General features: G+C 39.6%; 1 protein-coding gene across 2 annotated transcripts in view; it reads right to left on the bottom strand.

Moving 5' to 3' along the window:
* LOC126336117 (C-type mannose receptor 2-like) overlaps positions 1-23,063 on the bottom strand; it is an 89,118-nt gene that overhangs the window by 3,290 nt on the left and 62,765 nt on the right. For both annotated transcript variants that reach the window (XM_049999597.1, XM_049999595.1), the window contains exons 5-6: positions 22,300-22,489; positions 4,616-4,830 (exon numbers count right to left, since the gene is read on the bottom strand). In XM_049999597.1, the coding sequence (XP_049855554.1) occupies positions 4,616-4,830; positions 22,300-22,489 (405 nt within the window). The remainder of the gene's footprint in view (positions 1-4,615; positions 4,831-22,299; positions 22,490-23,063) is intronic.

Below are 23,063 nucleotides of genomic sequence, written 5' to 3'. Positions count from 1 at the left end.
AACCTGCAGTTACGCTGCATTCGAAAGGGGTTGGATCACGTGCAGTGGGAATGCAGCCACACAATGTCGTTAGAGAAGGGCTGAAACGTGCGAGGCTGTCATCTACGTGTGGCTGGTGGCACCGCGAGCTGTCGTTTTCAACCGAGAAATCTGCGGGATGCCACCCCCTGACGCCGGTGGGTCTGAGACGTTTTCTTCGGCCACACATAAGAAAACCGTGTGATTTCAATTCTGGGTGTCCCGGATGTGACCTCCATCAAATGGTTCAAATGGCTCTAACCACTGTGGGACCTAACATCTGAGGTCATCAGTCCCCCAGACTTAGAACTACCTAAACCTAACTAACCTAAGGACATCACACGCATCCATGCCCAAGGCGGGATTCGAACCTGCGACCGCAGCAGCCGCGTGGTTCCAGACTGAAGCACCTAGAACCAGAGTGGCCGGCTGAGCTCCCTGCCGGCTGCGTTAAAAGAAAGGGTGAAATGTGGGTAAGAAGGGCTGTGGCGAACTTCTCATTGTGTGACACGTCCACAGTGGTGATAGGCACAATTGTGGTGACCTTCAGCGTCAATGTAACATCATTAACCCCCTTACAACTGACATGAACCTCTAAGTTAAGGGGTTTTTTTTTTTGTACGTTGTCTGAAACGTTGCCGAGCCCAAGGGCTACGTCGCAGGACACTACGCTTTTGCGCCATTACAGAGGGAGGCTCCAGACATCTCTGAGCTAAACTTCAAAATTTTCCTTGCAAAGCAGGCAATTACTAAAACTAAACTCCGTCCGTACAGGCCTTAGAAGACCCAACGGTACCAATGGTACCGACTGGCCCCCGTGTCATCCTCAGCCCACACGCGTCACTGGATGCGGATATAGAGGAGGGGGAAGAGGGTTCATCGAACAACTTTCATCCTAATTCTCTATCGTTCCACTCTCGAATAGCGTGTGAGAAAAACGAATAACTAAATCAGTAAAGGCAACATAATCACTGCGACAGAACAGCAACTGTATTGGTATTGGTGTCCAGTCTCACTTGCACATTTTTAAATTCATGACGTTTCGGTCTCTCTGGAACATCTTCATATTAATGTAGTTGAGTTCAGATGTTCAAAACAGTTCTCATTTATTCCTCAGTCACAGTTCCACGTTTTTAATACATGACGTATTTCGATCTCCTCGGATCATCTTCTGACGCAACTACATAGGTCTGAAGAAGATCAGGAGAGTTTTAAACATGCCGTGAATTAAAATATGTGCAATTGAGACTGATAAATAAACAAGGATGGATTTGAACACCTACATCTCTCAGTGTTAGCTCTGATTTGTCTTGATTTATTACGATGGTAACTTCTTTCCATGTTCGGTAGGGAAGGGGGGAGGAAAAGTTAACAAAATATTTTTGCCTCCAGAGGAGAAACTAAGTGCTCGAAATTTCTTGAAAAATCCATCCCATGTCTATTGTTATACCCGTAACATTCTTTCCCTTATTTCGCATTAATACAAAAACCTCTGCCCTTCTTTGAAATTTTTTGATGCTTTCCGTCACTCCAATCTAGCAACGAAATGTTATCGCGCAGCGCTATTTCAAAAGAGGACGGAAAAGCCTAATTTAGACAGTCTCTTTAGTAGATTTGCTGTAGCTTCTAAATGTTTTGCCAATAAAATGCAGTCTTCGATTCACCAGCTTCACACCGGTTTCTACTTCATGATTCCAGGCATTTATCTGAATCGACAATCTTTAAACTTGTGTAATTGTTATGTAACCGAAATGTTGTGTTGGTTCGTTTAATGTGCTGACACCGAACCGACGACACATTACATTCTAGTGAAACACCATATTAAGGGTTTACGCAACGATAAATTGTTGTAACAGTCTGGCTGTAGCGTCAGATCAAATGGACTCTATGTTTCACCATAGCTGAAACGATAATTAAGTTTACGTATCAGAGTGCCTGCAGCAGCCAGCCACACCCAAGGTAGAGCGAAGTCGAACTGTTGCCAGTCTACCAGAGTCGAAGTTTAAACACTGGATGCTCTTTATGGAGGAGTAGGGTTGAAACGTCCGATTAGCCATCAAGATTTGGATTCATGAAACTTTCCTTCAATCTGTTCATTGCATGAATACTATAATTTTATTCCAACAGACCGCGCTAGTTGTATTTCACACTTTTTTACAACTGTTCTGTGTTTAACAAACTGAACACTGACACCATGATACACTTTCAGTCTACCAGTGTACCTCTCATATTTTACATGTCCCAAGCACTTTTCCTGAAAAACAGCAAATAGCTTCATGCAAGGTAAAAATTTCTTCTGAAGAAATTTTTTTGGGTCTGCTGCTAGACAAGAAAAAAAAAGGAAGCAGAAGAACGAGCAAAATCCAAACAAAATTTATATCTACGTCTATACTAAGCAAGCCACCGTGAAGTGGCGATTCTTGACTTATTCCACTTGTATATTGAATGAGTGGAAAACTACCTCCTGCGTGCAGCCTAATCTGTCTTGTCTCATGATCTCTATGGGAGGTATACGGTCGTGCCAGCAGACTGTTTACACAATCTTCATTGAATAAAGGGTTCTCTATATTTACGTGAGAAGATTTAGTAACAAGTACATCGCCCAAAGATTCACATTTAAGTTCCCTAAGCAGTTGTATTACATTTTCATAGGACTATACTGTTCTATGATGGGGTAGATCACATAACACATTTAGAAAAACTCAAGTTTTATGGAACTTACGGCTTTATGCACTGCTTCTTTGGATCATGCTTAAGAAACAGAACGCAAAAAGTAGTGCTGAATAATTCACAGAATGTTGGAAGGGAAGAAAATGTTAAAGACTGAGGAGAAATCATAAGGAGAGTCCCAAAAAGTTCAATTCTGGGTCCACTCCTTTACCTTATATATGTGAATGACCTCCCAATTAACTTACCTTGGGGAAATAGAATTATTTGCAGACTATGCTAGTATTAAAATAAATCTCATTAGAGGCAAAGCAACAAAAGAAATTGCTAACGATGTTTCTAGAGAAAAGAAAATAATTGTGTATTGGTTCCCTGCAAATGAAACTCTCCTTAAGTTCTGAGAAAACACGCTATACTTAGTTCTGTACAACAAAATGGTATACCAACAATCGATGTACCACATGAAGAGAAATCAGTAAATAGGATAGAATGCCCAAAACGTTTGGGTGTATATACTGATGAAAACTTGAACTGGAAGAGGTATGTACTGAGCTTCTCAAACAATAAAGTTCTACTTCTTTAGCTCTTTGCATTATTGCAACTCTTGGAAACAAATGAATCAACCTCTGACATATTTTGCATAGTTATATTCATCAATGTCTTATGAACAACTTTCTGAGGTCATTCAACACTTATGAAGAAGTACTGACTGCACAAAAGCAAGTAGTAAGTGTAATATGTGGTGTTCACCCACAGTGGTCATATAAATATATCTTCAAGGAGTTTGGCGTTATAACTCCACCCTCGCTAATGGGTCTCCACAAATGGTCCATCATAAATTGAGAAGAACAGTGATGTCCATACCTATAACACTAGGAACAATGACCTTCAGTACGCATTATTAAAGTTGTCAGTGGTTCAGAATGGAGCAACAAAAATTTTGGATCATTTGGACAATAACATGGAATGCTTGACAGTCAGCAATTCAAATTTCTCCTGAACAACTCTTTGTACTCCATGGAGAAATTCCTATTTCAAAACTGGTAGCCTGTATAAAAAAGCACCTAGTTTTTAGGTGTAGTTTTATGAGTGTGAATTAAAAAATTATGTCGTCGACAAGGATAGAAGCTGAAGCAATGAATCACAGTTTGTGCAACAGACAAGATTTGAACCTAGGTCTACTGCTTACTAGACACATGTGCTAAACACTAAATCACCATAACATTCGGGCAACCACAGCTGCAGAGACTACCATAGTCTAGTTCCATCCTGTATCTGTACCAATTCAAACTTCAGTTCATGTCTTTAGTCTATCTTCTCCTTCTTCTTAAACCATCATGCTCTCCGTGCCGCTGTATTTGCCCTAATGGTACAGTGGTGTAGTGGTTAGCACATGCAGCTAGTAAATAGGTAACCTGGGCTCAAGTTCCAGCTGTAACACAAATTTTAATTCATTACTTCAGCTTCTCTCCTTATCGTAGGTAATGTTGAGACTCATATGTCTCGATAAAAAATGTAATTCCATCAGCTAAAAGATATTTTGTTTAGTGTTAATACTAATCGGGGGTACATATCCTATAAACGACTTGTTCCACATAATCTCGACACAAGAGTAGTGGAAATGATGTGTGGAACACTTAACTAATTCTGATGGAATTACATTTCCCTGGTAGCTAACTATCACGATCGAAGAAATGTGTCTAGATTCAATTGATATCGGTTGTCATGTCTAATTGCTAAGGACTACAAACAGAAAAATAACACTCTTGAAGGCGTTCCATTAGCGACTTATATGCAATTTCCTTTACGAGTGTACTGCACTTCCCTATATCTCAGTCCCTACATCTCTCTCTTCCAGTAAAAACGATTTCGATTTTGTTGACATGACAAGAAGTAAAGTATGAGATGTTCAATATTTGACGACTCGCACCCATGACGGTGACGAAGCTTCCTTCTCTCTCGATGTCACTGATGCCGACGCAGGAGGAGCGGCTGTCACCAGCCCCCAGCTTGAGCAGCTCCTCGGCCTCCTCAAACGTGTCCGGTACTGCGAGGTGCCCGCCGTCCCCTTCGCAGATATGCTTCGCCTCCTCGTATTTCTCTGGTTTTGTGTATCGCTTGTAGAAGCCCAGGCCTGGTATGTACCTGCAAGAGATTAATATATATATTCTTATAAACTGTACTTGGCGCTCCGCTTTTTAGTAACATCAGCATGGCTTTCTGTGGACTCATGTCCGTTTGTTACTGCTTGTAAAGTAACAGAACGATATGTTAAGACGTAGCATTAAGCTAATGTTTAGGAAAGGAAATGGAGCAGTACAGCAAAACTGTCTGTTCAATGAAGTCAGAGCCTCAGGAGGTGATTTAGTGGTAAAATGAGTAAAGGTACAGTGCAACAAGGTTGACTGTCAAAGGGGTAAAGGAAGTTAAGTTAAAGGGACAGTGCAGCAGGACTGACTGTCAAATGAAGAGAAATATGTGAGAAAAGGAGAAAGAATGAGCATAGTGTTTGGCTAGCTCGATATTAGGAAAAAGTGAGGCTACGAAGGTGAGTAAATAAAAAGCTTAATGTTGGTAACCAGAGGTGGCGTTTGTTGGTAAACAGAGGAGATGTTTGTAAACAAAAGGAAGTGAGGCTACGAATGTAAACAGAGCTGAGGCGACGTTGGTAACTCAGGAGGTGGATGTATGTTAGAAAGTATGGGTAACGAGGTTTCGCAGATTAGTAGGAAACGCTTTAACAAATACTAACCTGAGTGTGTGAAGTATGAGTATGAGAGTTGTAAATTAAACCCCAATGTGACTAGAGAAAACCTGATGTTGACAAGAAATTGAAGTAACTCCAGATATGTGAGATGAGGAAAGTACCCATGACATCGATTCCATTTTTGACCAGAGACACACAAAGCTCCCCAAGTTTGTCGTAGAGATTAGTATAAGGATTGTAGTGTTGATAAATGAATAAGTAAATATGTATTTTTCAGTGTTTAATTTATGATACAGGACTACAGGAGATTGCCTGGAGACAGAATTGTAATATTGATAATTTTGTGTATATTTTATATTGTTGTGTATTGTACAGGAACTGGAGAGTCACCAGTGCTGGCGGAGATTTATTATGTATTTGTGAACTATTTGTAGGAATTGTTTTTCTTAGTATTTCTTATGTAACCATAACTTGTTTGATTATGAGATGAAGAAGTAATTAAAGAGTAAATGTGCCACTTCGGTACTGCATTAGGAAAGTCAATTCACTTTTCACTTAAAAAAAAAAAAAAAAAAAAATTTGAAAATTGTACATACTGTAAAGTAAATTTTATCAAAAATATGAGACTTTAGAGTCAAGCAGATAGCGCCATTTATCGCTGCTGTAGGTTAAGACGTAGCAGTTAGAAAGGGAACTGAGGCCAGCTGATGTTTCAGGTGCGCCGAAGTAAACAGAGGTGGTAGCACGAGACTTGAAATGGACCTCCCAAGCAGGACCCGGTCGAACTACGAGTGCTATCAAAATCTTAAGTGTAAGTGGTAAAAAAGTGACGCTCACCATAGCGATAGTAGTGTTAGTGTGCGTGTGACGTACATCAAGATAGTATTTAGGTTTGTTTTCTCTTTCAGGAATTTGTAAATAGAATTTTGTAATCTGAAAAATTTTTTTTTGAATGATGATAAAAGTGCATGTTTAGATATAAGATGTTTTGTAGGTCGTCAGCCCTAGGTATAAGTGGATGATTGATGTACAGGAACTATAAATGTTAAATAGCTGTTTGAGTAAATCTTTAATAGAAATTTTTTTAGAAAACTAAAAGTTTGTCATGAATGAAAAAATTTAGTTTCCTCAGGAGGTGTGTGGCGTCGCAACTAGTGCGAGCGCACAGTTTTCTATCAAATATTTACTGTGAAATGTAGACAGACTGTAAAGTAGCCATCAGATTAGCATATGTGCTGTAGCGGGCAGATTACCGGTGTCCGTTCGTCTGACGTCACGACCATATGGCATGTCTGTACCGTGAGAATGTAAGACCTGTGCGCTAACTAGCCGCGTGTATAACGTGGAACTTTCATCTTTAATAACTTCTAACTGAGGAACCTGAGGAAATTAAAAGTTAATATACTAGTTTCTGTTATGAATAAAAATAAGTCATCCAAATTTGAGCTTTGAAACCTGCATATTTTGGAAATTAGAAAAATCTTACAGAAAACGCAAATTTCTACAATTTTCGAGTCTAAATAAATACCATTATGTATAGATCACCTTCAGTGACCATCCAACTATGAAACAAAATCACCTTCCGTGCTTTTGTATTTATTTTGAGAATTTTACTTTTAGAAATTCACCTATAACTTTGTTAAAACCATAAATGTTTTGAATTTTTGTGAACAGTTATTTTATATGAGTAGGTGAGAGTGAATGAGTGTGCCTGAGTGAATGAAAGAGGGACATTCGCCATTCTTTGCAAGTGTATAAAATCTAGGTTGGAACTCGCAAGTGTTCAGACGATGTAACCGTGGGAACAGAGTCGCCAGTGGTTCCCCATCTTAGTGAATGTCGGATGTCCAAGAGTGTATGGTATTGTACAAGCAGCCAGAACGTTCGCGAGTATTTAAATAATTTCTGGAAATAAAGTAAAGTCTAGTTTTCCTTTCGGTTTGTTAAATTATACAGTAAATTTTGTGTAACAAGAAATCATGACGTAAATGATTCAGAAGTCATGACTGGTGCGTGCTAGATTTTGGCGCGAGGCGCACCCAAAGAGTTAATTCTGATTGGCTGTGTGATGTGTGAGCCAATGAGATGCGAGGACGGTTAGCAGACTAGGAGAGTGAGTCGCGAGTGGATGAGGAGTCGCGAAGGAACTGTGATCGAGAAGAGACATGCTTGATGTGTCCTCGCGAATAATGTGTAAAATGAAGTCATAAAACGGCTTCATCGGTTCGGTACTGTGCGATTTGAGACTGGAAGAGTCCAGTAACGCGTAGTGTGAGTTTGAGCGAGTTGTGACTTTTCGTTCCGCGAAAGACGCGAGTAACTTTAATAATTAAAAGCGTGGCGGTACTTCGTAAACTTTTACTAAGTGCTTATGGCGAGCATTAACGTTAAAAAACGAACTATTATTGAACATCGACTGCAAACGTGTATGTTAGAAAATCGTCTGTGTTGCAGTTAAGTAAATTCCGTAACTTTGAAAGCTAATTCTGGCGGGGTTTGAGTGTGGATAGAATTGTGAACTGAACTTTCTTCAAACGTAGATTAGCGGGCTGATGATCAGGCTTAAAGACAATAAAGAGCTTAAATAGAATTACCAACTTCGCGTTCTCGTTTGAGTAAACAATTACTACCATTCCAATAACTCAATTTATTTAGGAAGATTGCTCATAGATTGTATTTCAGCAAACATGTATCGCGGCCTCCGGTGAGCGGCTATTAAATTGCAGTTTCTTCAACACTGCTTTTCTGCAATTTTTCCAGTAGCTGCTATCAGGAGAGGCGAGTGCAGCAACTACCTAAGAAACGAGGTAGGTGGATTCTCTTTCAGGGAAAGGAAACTGCGCGATAAGAGCCTGACCCGTCGCAAGTGGTGCATCGGCCGGGAAATAAAAATAGTAAATTCCAGTGAATTTCAAAAAAAAGCAGTAGTGACAATTACCGGACAATACAGAAGTGCTCGCTATGTGTAGGAACTGTGTAGCGTACAAATTGATATCGCCACGTGAATAGGAAGGACAGTGAAAGTGTCCGTGAACTGTAATGTGTTGTACGGAACGGAAGAATTTTTCGGTGACTACGCGCCGATTGGAATAGCAGTCTACGACGGCGTCTGGCAGACGACGAGCTACGGAGACTACGCAGAGGCGACGACAGCAGTGGCAGTTGGCAGCGCTGATTCGAGCGGGGGCCCGGAAACTGGTACAGCATTGCAGTGTATGGTGAACGGACCCGCAGTTTCATCTAGCAGCAACGCAGCACGCCGAAGCACAAAGTTAAGTACAGTGCTTTTGAAAACTTTGTGTGTTTGTGGAGTCAAACTGAGAAAAATGGCTGAGTTTCAACCAAGTGACAAAAAGGTGGAACTAAGTTGTGATAGTGGGATGGAGACAGGGGAAAATGACCCCATGAATTTTAGTTTAGACGTGTCTCAACCCAATTTCAGTAGTAGTTTGACTGATTCATCCTATGTTAATTATAGTTTGGAGTCAGATCCAAATATGTCAGTGCCCAGTGAGTTACAGTTACCCATGCCGGTAGTTAATGTTAATAGGGACATTGTATCAGCAAATGAGGGGGCGAAGGATAATGTCGCCAGTATGCTGATGAATCTATTAACTAAGATGAACGTGTTGGATTCCAATACGTCAAGTAAGATGGATTCCAGTATATCAAAATTGGAAACTAATATGTCACAAATGGAAACTAATATGTCAAGTAAAATGGATTCAAAAATGTCTAAATTAGGATCTGATTTAAGTAATGAGATGACTAAAATGGGCGCTGATTTAGATTCCAAAATATCCGATCTCAGAGACTGTTGGAAGCAAGATTTAGCAGTGCTCAGTAGTAAAGTAAATGTTGAAATACAGCAGGTTAAACTAGAATGTACAGAAAATATTGTTCAAGTTCAAAGTGAATTGACGACACGAATCGAACAGGTTACTGAGGATCAACAGCAATTTAAATCCCATGTTGATGCAGAATTAGATAAAGTATGTGAGCACATAAAAGTGGTAGAGAATTCCAATGAAATTAATCATGCCGCCTTAGAATGTAAAGTAAATGATACCAAAATTCGGTGTGAGAAACTTGGAGAGCAAGTTGTAAATAAGGTCAATAATTTAGAGACTCACATAAGCCATTTCAGTGAAAGTGTGAATGAGCAACTTTGTGGGCATGAATGCAGACTAACCAAAGTAGAACAGTGTGTTTCTAACCATAGTGGTAGTATAATTTCCAGTGGAATAATTGAATCTACCGAGGTTGCGTATGTTACCCACAGACAGTTTTTAAAATTTGACCCAAGTAAGAACATGCACCCCAGAGAATTTTGGAACGATTTTGAAGACGTTTTGCCGAAAGTATGGAGCGATAAACAAAAGATAGGCTTTATCACTTCAAATTTGATGGGAGAGGCCAGAGTATGGGGGAATTTAGCCTCTGAAAAATACGCGAAATTGTCAGAATTTAAATTAGCGTTCTTTGAGGAATACTGGGGAAAGAGAAAGCAGATGGATGTTCTTAATCGGTTCTGGTCGGGAGAGAAGTATGACCCCAAGAGAGAGGGCATCAAACGATTTGTTCAAAGGTGGGTAACAACTCTGTCCTACCTTAGTAATAAGTTAGAAACAGAACAGATCATATTAGGGGTAGAAAATAAGCTACCGTGGAACTGGAAAACTAAGATCATATCTGCGCCCCGAGATAACATTGACAAGTTCGTACAGTATTTAGAAAGGGTTGAATCCGTCCAAAAAGAAGAAGAAAACATGAGGAGGGAGCATCGCCCGCCTGCTAGGCAGAATGACAATCGCGCGGATGTAAACATTAATAGGATGGGTGTTCAGAGAGGCGGCGGATACCGTGGCAGTTCACGTGGTAGAGGAAGAACATATGTTAACAGGTTCAATGAACGCGAGCAGTATGACAGCGGCCGACAGATGTCAGGAGGTGAGGCGGTCAGCTGGAGGCATAGTGATGACGCACCGCGCTCGGAAAACCATTAATTGTCTACGAGTGTGCTGGCGATCGTAGGCAACAGCGTTTAAAGTTAAATCCGCTGGCAAAACCATTCATAAGAAAGCAGCCTGAACGACCACCTAACATAAATGTTGTTGCTACAAAATTTAGGGAGGATAACGTAAAACAGACAGAGATAGTAGCTTTAAGTCAAGTGGAGGTTAATGAACCAATTAACTGTAAGAATAATCATAAGAAGCCACTTATTGAAGAACTAAGTACTAGTTATAAGGGTAATAATCAGAAAGACATTATGCACAGTAAAACTAATGAAGAGCTGTCGGATAGGGGTGAGAACAGTAATAATGGCAGGGTTGTGACTGTGCTTGATAAGATAATTGATGTTGTAGATAGTTACGAAGAAGAGGATAGATTAGAGGAGGAGGTAGAGGTTAATGACGACGCCTTGGATAGGGTCGTAGAAAAGGAGGTTAATGAGAAAGAGGGGGAAACATTGGAAAAATGTTTTGACTTAGCAATAGTGGATAGGCTGATAGGAGCTGCCACTAGAATTGAGGGTGATAATAAGCATGAAATAAACCCTGTAAGTGTGAATGTGATTGCCACCCAAAAGACAGGCTTCGAAAGGAGAGAAATTGTGCAAGATTTATTGGAGGAAGCAGAACCCAAAATAAATAAAGAGTACTTAGGGCAACCGATAGTAGAGCTAAGAGTATTAAATGAACCAGTTAAATGTTTGATAGATACTGGATCGGAAGTCTGTGCAGTATCCCAGAACTTGGTAAATGAACTCCCTAACAGTAAACAGATTGTTAAGATGCCAGTAAGTGGCTTGAACATTGTAGTAGCAACCGGTAAGACTAAGAAGACAGTAAAACAGGAAGTGTTTCTACCCATAGCATTTAAGGAAGTAGAAATAAGACAGAACTTCTTAGTTATAAATGGACTGAGTGTAGACATATTGGTGGGGGCTGACTTTTTGAATAAATATGAAGGATGGGTGAATTTTTCTACCAATGATGTTATGGTAAAAATTAAGGGTAAACTAATTACTATACCTTTCATCGGTAAGCAGCTATGTGAGGATCCTGAGCAGAATGATTTTCCTATATGTATTTGTAAAACAGAGAAATTCTTGGAGGGCTATAATGAGTACGGTGGCAAAAAAGTAGAGGATCCGTCTGAGCTTGTGAGTGTCAGAAATAGGATCGAGGAGAAATTACTAGAATTAATTGATATTGATGAAGCAAGGAAAAACGATTTAAGACAAATACTAGTCAAACATGCCGAGGTTTTCTCAGATCAACCAGTGCTAGTGAAAACTAGGGAAAGATCTAAGAAACTTACGTCAGAAACAAAGAAGTTTACCGATGAGTACGTGGGCCCATTTAGAATCGTAGAGAAGCCTCACCCAAATGCTTATAGACTGGAGTTTGTGAAATCACATAAGGTGTTAGGGCTTAGGAACATTGTGGATTTGAAAAGATATGTTCAAAAGAGAGACGTGGCCAGGAGTGAGTAGATACCTCAGAGAGCTTTGCACTCTTTGCAGAGCTAAGTGCGTGACGAGCACTAGGTCTCGAGTCGTTTGACAATATTTCTTCCACTTTCTTTTCCGTATTGTCAACCTACCTCTTCTTTCATTCAGAACTAAAATTCTATCGTCTTTCCTTCTTCTCTATCGTAGTTTTTAAGTGATAAAGTGTTTAAGTAATGAGTAGGAAAGAACCTCAGTGCAGTATAGGTTAAGCGTAAGGAATGAGTGTAAGAGAAAATCAAAAAGGATTAAGATACCTCAGATAAGTAATAAGTCTCAGTAAAGTAAATGTTTGGCCTTAGGTGTGAGTAATGCCCTTAGAAAGGTAAAATAACTAAGAAATGTAAGAGCCTCAGAAAATATGGTGTCGAACATTGAAGCTGTTTGTTAAGTAACAGAACGATATGTTAAGACGTAGCATTAAGCTAATGTTTAGGAAAGGAAATGGAGCAGTACAGCAAAACTGTCTGTTCAATGAAGTCAGAGCCTCAGGAGGTGATTTAGTGGTAAAATGAGTAAAGGTACAGTGCAACAAGGTTGACTGTCAAAGGGGTAAAGGAAGTTAAGTTAAAGGGACAGTGCAGCAGGACTGACTGTCAAATGAAGAGAAATATGTGAGAAAAGGAGAAAGAATGAGCATAGTGTTTGGCTAGCTCGATATTAGGAAAAAGTGAGGCTACGAAGGTGAGTAAATAAAAAGCTTAATGTTGGTAACCAGAGGTGGCGTTTGTTGGTAAACAGAGGAGATGTTTGTAAACAAAAGGAAGTGAGGCTACGAATGTAAACAGAGCTGAGGCGACGTTGGTAACTCAGGAGGTGGATGTATGTTAGAAAGTATGGGTAACGAGGTTTCGCAGATTAGTAGGAAACGCTTTAACAAATACTAACCTGAGTGTGTGAAGTATGAGTATGAGAGTTGTAAATTAAACCCCAATGTGACTAGAGAAAACCTGATGTTGACAAGAAATTGAAGTAACTCCAGATATGTGAGATGAGGAAAGTACCCATGACATCGATTCCATTTTTGACCAGAGACACACAAAGCTCCCCAAGTTTGTCGTAGAGATTAGTATAAGGATTGTAGTGTTGATAAATGAATAAGTAAATATGTATTTTTCAGTGTTTAATTTATGATACAGGACTACAGGAGATTGCCTGGAGACAGAATTGTAATATTGATAATTTTGTGTATATTTTATATTGTTGTGTATTGTACAGGAACTGGAGAGTCACCAGTGCTGGCGGAGATTTATTATGTATTTGTGAACTATTTGTAGGAATTGTTTTTCTTAGTATTTCTTATGTAACCATAACTTGTTTGATTATGAGATGAAGAAGTAATTAAAGAGTAAATGTGCCACTTCGGTACTGCATTAGGAAAGTCAATTCACTTTTCACTTAAAAAAAAAAAAAAAAAAAATTGAAAATTGTACATACTGTAAAGTAAATTTTATCAAAAATATGAGACTTTAGAGTCAAGCAGATAGCGCCATTTATCGCTGCTGTAGGTTAAGACGTAGCAGTTAGAAAGGGAACTGAGGCCAGCTGATGTTTCAGGTGCGCCGAAGTAAACAGAGGTGGTAGCACGAGACTTGAAATGGACCTCCCAAGCAGGACCCGGTCGAACTACGAGTGCTATCAAAATCTTAAGTGTAAGTGGTAAAAAAGTGACGCTCACCATAGCGATAGTAGTGTTAGTGTGCGTGTGACGTACATCAAGATAGTATTTAGGTTTGTTTTCTCTTTCAGGAATTTGTAAATAGAATTTTGTAATCTGAAAAATTTTTTTTTGAATGATGATAAAAGTGCATGTTTAGATATAAGATGTTTTGTAGGTCGTCAGCCCTAGGTATAAGTGGATGATTGATGTACAGGAACTATAAATGTTAAATAGCTGTTTGAGTAAATCTTTAATAGAAATTTTTTTAGAAAACTAAAAGTTTGTCATGAATGAAAAAATTTAGTTTCCTCAGGAGGTGTGTGGCGTCGCAACTAGTGCGAGCGCACAGTTTTCTATCAAATATTTACTGTGAAATGTAGACAGACTGTAAAGTAGCCATCAGATTAGCATATGTGCTGTAGCGGGCAGATTACCGGTGTCCGTTCGTCTGACGTCACGACCATATGGCATGTCTGTACCGTGAGAATGTAAGACCTGTGCGCTAACTAGCCGCGTGTATAACGTGGAACTTTCATCTTTAATAACTTCTAACTGAGGAACCTGAGGAAATTAAAAGTTAATATACTAGTTTCTGTTATGAATAAAAATAAGTCATCCAAATTTGAGCTTTGAAACCTGCATATTTTGGAAATTAGAAAAATCTTACAGAAAACGCAAATTTCTACAATTTTCGAGTCTAAATAAATACCATTATGTATAGATCACCTTCAGTGACCATCCAACTATGAAACAAAATCACCTTCCGTGCTTTTGTATTTATTTTGAGAATTTTACTTTTAGAAATTCACCTATAACTTTGTTAAAACCATAAATGTTTTGAATTTTTGTGAACAGTTATTTTATATGAGTAGGTGAGAGTGAATGAGTGTGCCTGAGTGAATGAAAGAGGGACATTCGCCATTCTTTGCAAGTGTATAAAATCTAGGTTGGAACTCGCAAGTGTTCAGACGATGTAACCGTGGGAACAGAGTCGCCAGTGGTTCCCCATCTTAGTGAATGTCGGATGTCCAAGAGTGTATGGTATTGTACAAGCAGCCAGAACGTTCGCGAGTATTTAAATAATTTCTGGAAATAAAGTAAAGTCTAGTTTTCCTTTCGGTTTGTTAAATTATACAGTAAATTTTGTGTAACAAGAAATCATGACGTAAATGATTCAGAAGTCATGACTGGTGCGTGCTAGATTTTGGCGCGAGGCGCACCCAAAGAGTTAATTCTGATTGGCTGTGTGATGTGTGAGCCAATGAGATGCGAGGACGGTTAGCAGACTAGGAGAGTGAGTCGCGAGTGGATGAGGAGTCGCGAAGGAACTGTGATCGAGAAGAGACATGCTTGATGTGTCCTCGCGAATAATGTGTAAAATGAAGTCATAAAACGGCTTCATCGGTTCGGTACTGTGCGATTTGAGACTGGAAGAGTCCAGTAACGCGTAGTGTGAGTTTGAGCGAGTTGTGACTTTTCGTTCCGCGAAAGACGCGAGTAACTTTAATAATTAAAAGCGTGGCGGTACTTCGTAAACTTTTACTAAGTGCTTATGGCGAGCATTAACGTTAAAAAACGAACTATTATTGAACATCGACTGCAAACGTGTATGTTAGAAAATCGTCTGTGTTGCAGTTAAGTAAATTCCGTAACTTTGAAAGCTAATTCTGGCGGGGTTTGAGTGTGGATAGAATTGTGAACTGAACTTTCTTCAAACGTAGATTAGCGGGCTGATGATCAGGCTTAAAGACAATAAAGAGCTTAAATAGAATTACCAACTTCGCGTTCTCGTTTGAGTAAACAATTACTACCATTCCAATAACTCAATTTATTTAGGAAGATTGCTCATAGATTGTATTTCAGCAAACATGTATCGCGGCCTCCGGTGAGCGGCTATTAAATTGCAGTTTCTTCAACACTGCTTTTCTGCAATTTTTCCAGTAGCTGCTATCAGGAGAGGCGAGTGCAGCAACTACCTAAGAAACGAGGTAGGTGGATTCTCTTTCAGGGAAAGGAAACTGCGCGATAAGAGCCTGACCCGTCGCAAGTTGTTAATAAAATGCGAACTCATTTGTCTAACTTCCGTTGCGTTTTTAGCATTTGCAAGAAAGAATCTTCTAGTCACTAAGATTACAAAGCCTACTCATCTACATCTACATCTGTACTCTGCAAACCGCTGTCAAATACTTGGCAATCAGCGGCAAGAAGCAAGACAATTCAAAGCAGAATGACATACACATTCCGTGGGGGCATGTGATAAGATTTAATAAGAATTCTGTCAACGCTGCTAAAATGCAGTTCTCCATTAAATTCGAGAAAGCACGGAAAAATGATGCAAATAAAATTAACGTAGAATAGTAGCAATATACGGTGTATGCCTGAAGACTTACTACAATTATCAATACTTATTTTACAAAAACTGCAGAACTTAAAAATATGTGTTTTGTGGAAAATGAAAGAATGAATCGTCTTGTTTTCGTTATGATGTCAATAAAATTCAACATGCGCACTGTTTGTTGTTTGAAGAATGTCTGATCGATATTCGACTTCATGCCATATGTTTCATTACGCTCAGTGTGTAGCATCAAATCAGAAACAGCATCTGTCATTATCCTTTTTAAGTATCCAGATGAGGTACTTGTGTAAAATAAACCTTGTCCTTAAAGTAGCCCCACAGATACATATCTAAAAGCGTTATGTCTACCGATATTGCAAGCCAGTCGGTGGGACCATCACGCTCAATCCACCTGCAAGGAAATGTTTCTTCAAGAAAATTTCTAACCATACAATCCCCAATGCGGTGGTTGGAAAATCACATCAGTCTGCAAGTCTCTCAATTGAGACTCCGCAAATTATTCTAACACATCCAGATAAATGTTAGCCGTTACTCATTTTTCATTAAAAAGAAAAGACCAACGATAATGTTGTGCGCATTAAACCACACCACACATTCATGTTAGGGGAATCCGTAACGTGTTCTAAGGCAACATGTGGACTTTCTGGACAGCATTTTGTCCCTGTTAACTTTACCTGATTTGTGGAAAACCGCCTCATCAGAAAAACAATTTCGTTGAAGATAATCGTGTTTGGTATCGATTTCTCGTAATCAGAAACACAATGATATGAATCCAGTATCACTTTTGAAAGGAAATCTCTCGAATATGGAATACTTTAAATCACGCAAGAATAAAACGCGATGATTAAGGTTACAACGTTCCAAGTGGCGTGGCAGTGAAGCAAGGTTGTCTTACCGCAAATCCGAATGTAACTCTCCCCCCCCCCCCCCCTCCCACCTTAAGTGCGATGGGAGCTACAAATTCAGTAAGACCACCAAACACTACAAAGAAACTGTTCGTGTCTACAGCTGGCTGATGTAGTTAGATTCTCACAGTGTACCATGTGGTCTAAATTCTCCAAACCAGCAAGATTAGAAGGTTTTTCACCTGCAAATATAGCCCATAAATGAAGGTAAGAGATCGGTAAGACAATACCATGATACTTTAATCAGAGAAACGGTTTAAATCACTAAGAACTGTTGTTGTCGTGCTTATAGTTGTTGTTACCTTCCGTCCGAAGACTGGTTTGAGACAACTCTCTACATTTGTATGTTCCGTGGAAGTTCCTTCAGTTTTGCAGAACTACTACAACTTGCATTCATTAGAACTTCTATATTCAAGTCTTGGTCTCCTCTACACTTTTTTGCAGCCTCCGTGCGTTATTCCATTACCAATGTAAAATTCATTGATGCCTATAGATGTGTCTAAACAATGGATCCCTCTTTTTAATCATAGTGTATCACAAATTTATTTTCTCTCCATTTCACTTCAATAGCTCCTCGTTCATTAAACAATCCACCATTCTAATCTTCAGCAGTTTTTGTAGCACCACCTTCCAAAATCTTGTGTTCTTGTCTGAATTGTTTACCGTCCACATTTCACTTCCGTAAAGAGTTTACTCCAGTCAAATAGCTTCAGAAAAGAATGCTCTGATACATAAATTTAAGTGTGGTATTAAAGAATTTATGTTTTCCTGAAACTTCTTTTTTTTTCAGTGCCAGTCTGCATTTTATACACTCCTTACTTCGGCTAACATCAGTTATTTTACTGCCCAAGTGGCAAAACACATCTACTAGTCTTAATCCCTCATTTCCTAATCGAAATTCCTCAGTACTTTCTAGTTTAATTCGACTATATTCCATTAACCGTGATGTAATTTTGTTGATATTCAACTCGTAACCTCTTTTCGAGATACCATACACCCCGTTCATATGATCTTCAAGGGGTTCTTTGCCATCTGTGAATTGAAGCGTCATGGAATATGAAGAAGACAGAACAAATACGTGTTGCATAGAATAGAGTTCATCAGCTAAGTTGGCAGGTGGTACGATAGCAAATAACAGGGATAAAATTGTGCATCCAGTCAAATAATCGTTGTTTGGTTCTTTATATTCTAAAAGTAAACATGATTTCAGAAAAAATTATTTTCCATTTGTTTTTGCAAAACACTTATTTTTTTTTAGCTTTCTTAGCAAAACGTGTGTCTTCATTGGTGAGCCCTTATTTTATTGAAAATCCGACAATATATCTTTTATTACTAGATCCAGGTATTTCATTACATCTGTTGCAATGTTTACCTTACTTACTTGCCAATTAGGTATTGTACAACACCACTTAAATTTTTTGGCACCTTGTCGTCTGAAACAATATATTTTTACGAAGAAAGTCGGAAAATTACGGAAAACTATTTTCCGCTGTAATTTATTGTACGAAAACATGTCGTTTTTACCGACTTAAAATTTTTCGCTCTTTTGTCATCATTTACGTGTTTTTTTTTTTCCTGAAGAAGAAGGCATAAAACCTTTCCACTTGTTAATGTTATTAATAGCACTACAATTTCATTAAGCATTGGCTTCAGAGCACAACACTTATGATTATACAGCACAAATAGGAATCTGTCCTGATAGCCGTGCACGTTAGCACTCCGCTTCGGGGATTTGGAAACACGAGCAGACCCGCATCCAATACACCCACTGAATTAACGCCGACAGCTAGTGTGCCAACCAGTGTATACGTGGTTTTTAGACGCTTGCCACATCCAGCTAGGTGAATATTGAGCTGGTAGCCACATTCTACCTCAAACCATTCGCAAACACTTAGAACACGTTCTCATACATTTGAACTGGATAACACTAGACGCAGACAGTTGGGATACACAAAATCCATCTTGAGGTGGAAGGGGTGGTGACAGGAAGGGTATCAGGCCATCCTCTACCATTAACATTGCCATACATAAATAACTGACATACTGACGCCGTGAAGATACGCAATAAGGTCAGAAGAAGAAGACAGAACACGCATAGGTACAGCCGATGTTCGACTGGATTTTCCTCGCTGTGTCACATTATTTGAGCTACTGCTTTATTACTCTTTAGTGTCTTTGTGTCTGTCAGCCTGTCTGTCTGTCTCTCTCTCTCTCTCTCTCTCTCTCTCTCTCTCTCTCTCTCTCTGTCTCTCTCTCTCTCTCTCTCTCGCTGTGTGTGTGTGTGTGTGTGTGTGTGTGTGTGTGTGTGTGTCCATCCTCCCTCCTTTCAATCTGTATGATTCGTTCAATATATTGTACTGTGCTGAGTATTAACTTACAACAGATTCTTCCCTTCTGCTGTAGCTCTCTGTATATCAGTATATCGTCATAGACTGTGGCTCGATTTAGGCGTTTTTAGGTCACTTTCTATTTCCTGTGTAGTGGTTGTGTAACTAAGTGATCAGGAAATGTTGAATACAATACGTTGCTTTTCGGAACACTCAAACGTTGAGAGCCTCTTGTTTTAAAATTTCCGTATGCCTAACCTGTAAGTATGATATGACCGAGTCGTACATTAGTGAGCAAATGTCCCACTTTAATTTTTAAGTGTCAATATTTAGTTAAGACTGAATAATTTCACTGTCTCCATAGATTATGAGGCATCTATGTTTCCTTTTACTTTTTCTAGCTGCGCTTATAGATTGTGGAAAGAGAATATCCGAATCAACATCCGACATTAAAATTTTCTCGTAAATAACCGAAAAATTTGATATGTGCTAATCTTAAGACCAGGTCTTCAAGGTATCACCTCTTGACGTGTAGTCGATATCTGCTCAAGAGACTAACTACATAATAGCCACTGGTGTCCCATACACAGGTGTTTTGCAGGACCGTGCAGTCCATGACTGTATGGATCGCATGGGGGCTATAAGCGTCTTCCTTGGACACCAAATGTTCCACTGATGGCTCTAAAAACTTAATGTATTTCACTTCGTTTCTTTTAGAGAGCACATTTGTCTGCTCCATAGAACCCTTCGTGTTTGTGAAGGGCTTTGCAGTAACTCCATATTCAATCGCTGTGAAGTCACTAGAGATTTTTAATATGGTTAATAAACCTAATGTATTTACAATGAAAATGGTTTAATTCCGAGAGATTATAAAAGTCCGTGAGATGGAATCTCATTGCCTGTAACTCCAAATCCACAGAGACTCATTAGAGTTCCTTGATTCAAGACGCAGATGTATGAACTGCTACAAGCTTTTATTTTATATTACACAAAAACAAATATGGAATCATTTTCCCCAACCAATGTTACAGATGCAATCAAAATTTTAGTAGAACACGTGCAACATATTCAGAATGTAATTCAAATAGTGCAGTACACATAAGAAGCTTCTGTGCTATGTCTGTCATACGCTTTTTATGTTTTGACGAATGCTGAAGCTTGATTATTTCCACCTGATATGGGCACTAGGTCGTAATTACTTTACTGTGTTTCTAAAATAAATAATCTTACAGCGGAAGGGCGACCACGATGTCGTTCACAAAATTTTGCATGACTGTGGAACCCCAGCTATAAAAAGTGAATCTTAGATTTTGATTTAGATTTATCTAATGTGAAGTACACCAGCGGAAAAACACAATCAGTACCCACACTAAGCGATAGCAGTGGTGTTGTTATGGATGACGGTGACACTTAAGCAGAGTTATTAAATACAATGTTCCCACATTCGCCAAAGAAGAAGATGTAAGTATTTTAGAATTAAAATCTAGATCATAAGTAACGCGGAAGTAGATATCTTCGGCGTAGTGAAGCAGCTGATATCACTTAATGAAGCAAGACCCCCGGTTCAGTCTTCATACCACTCTGTTCCCCACAGTTTGTTAGCAGTTATATACAACCGGTGCCTCGTCGAAAGATCCGTACCTAAGGACTGGAAAGTTGCACAAGTCTCATCAATACATAAGAAAGGAATTACAAGTAATGCGCTGAACTACAGACCCATTTCACTAACCTTGATCTGCAGTAGGATTTTGGGACAAATATTGAGCTCGAACATAATGAATCACCTCGAAGAAAATGATTTATTGACCAATAGCCAAGACGGATTCAGAAAATATCGCTCTTATGAAACACAACAACTAGCTCTTTATTCTCACGAAGTAAGTAGTGGTATCCCCTTGTGGGGGCGGGGGGGAAGAGTGAAATGGAAGATGACAGTTTTCATCAAAATATTTTATTGTGCAACCATTTTCGAAGGTAAATCTATCAAAATTTGTATTTGGCTTTTCCGTTAGAAATAAAACTTACTCATGTCACTGTTTCCAGAAATTCAACTCTTACGACGGTTAAATAGGGGTGAAACGTTTTATGAAAATATTTCATTGCGAAAGCATTTTAAGAACTAAATATTTGAAAATTGATGTTTGGCTTCTCGGTTTGAGAAGTAAAATACATGTTTCGCCGTTTTTCCAAATTCAACCCCTAAGGGAGTGAAATAGGGTCAGCCTGATACTCTAACTCATGATCGCCCAGCCCAAACCGCTAAGGTCAGAAAGTGGAAGAAGGAATTATCCGCAATTCCACTCCTAATGGGGTGAAAGGCTGTTTGGATGTATGTCACTATCAAGGGAATTTTGAAGCTAGAATTGGTATCTGGTTTCTCAGGCAGAAAATAAAAAATACTTGGTTTAGCGATTTTGAATATTCAACCACATAGGAAGTCAAATGGTGGGTGAAAGATTTTTTGAAAATAAATAGTTACTAAAAAAACAATAAAAGGATTTTTTAAGGCTACGTCTATGGCAGCTGATATTTGATTTCTCGGCAAGAAACGAAGAAAAAGAAAGAAAATACGTGTTGCAGAGTTTCTGGAAATTCAACCTCTAATGGAGAGCAATAGAGGATGAAAAATTTTGAAAAAAATATTTCGTTACATTAAAACAATCTTAAAGCTAAAGTTATGTAAATTGCTCACTTTTCGTTTAGATTATAAAGAAATGTTTGTTAGGGGATGGAAGTTGCTGTGGAAGTATATCCACAAGAAAACAAAAGGCATGCTTAACAAAAACTTTAGACTCTACCTCCATAATGGCTTTTTTCTTTCAGAAGTATACTCGGAAAAGACCATGTTTATATGCCCTTAATTAGCATGAAAAGCTTAGGTGTTGCAATTTGCAAACGACATAAAAATTCAGTAAAATTAACACAAAAAAACATATCTGCGGGTCAGACAGTCTACGCGAGGGAAGCTGCGGACGCTAAGCTAGTATTCGTAGAATACAAAGAAAGAATACTTCTTCTCGCGCCTTATTTTCCCGTAGTCGAGGTTCACTGGTGCACCGCTAGAAGCGCTACTGTCGTTCTTTGCTGAGTAACGTAACACGGTCCTTCCACTCGTTGTGATTTCCTGGGGCGTACTACTCACTGGTAGCCGGCTGGAGGCACGGGGTAGAGCGGCAGCTTGCAGACGAAGGGCAGCGGCTGGTCGCAGGGCACGTCGTTGAAGAGGGCGCCGCTGCTCAGCGTGACGCAGTCCTCGCGGCGCAGCGACAGCCCGCCGTTGTCCGGCTGGCGCGCCTCCCAGCGGCCGCGCAGCGCCGCGTCCAGAGACCCTCCTGTACAGCCAGCCACACATCTGGCTACACCACGTTCTAACTGGCGGGCCATGGTCCTTAGCCTACACACCTGCACCGTTTTGGCCTTAGCCAAAGTGTTGATGTGAATGCGGCTAACATCCCCCGACAACGTAACACTACAATCTGGCACACACACACACACACACACACACACACACACACACATACATGTGCGCGTGCTCGACCGATGACAGAAATCGAAGACATACGGCAAGCTTTAAGAAACCCAGATACACTACTGGCCATTAAAATTGCTACACCACGAAGATGACGTGCTACAGGCGCGAAATTTAACCGACAGCAAGTAGATGCTGTGATACGTTAATGATTAGCTTTACAGAGCATTCACACAAGGATGGCGCCGGTGGCGGCACCTACAACGTCCTGACATGAGGAAAGTTTCCAACCAATTTCTCATACACAAACAACAGTTGACCGGCGTTGCCTGGTGAAACGTTGTTGTGATTCCTCGTGTAAGAAGGACAAATGCGTACCATCACGTTTCCGACTTTGATAAAGGTCGGACTGTAGCCTAACGCGATTGCGGTTTATC

Source organism: Schistocerca gregaria, chromosome 2 (genome assembly GCF_023897955.1).
Source record: "Schistocerca gregaria isolate iqSchGreg1 chromosome 2, iqSchGreg1.2, whole genome shotgun sequence".
Taxonomy (NCBI): domain Eukaryota; kingdom Metazoa; phylum Arthropoda; class Insecta; order Orthoptera; family Acrididae; genus Schistocerca; species Schistocerca gregaria.
The sequence above is the reverse complement of the archived record's forward strand: the minus strand, read 5'-3'. Positions and strand labels throughout refer to the sequence as shown.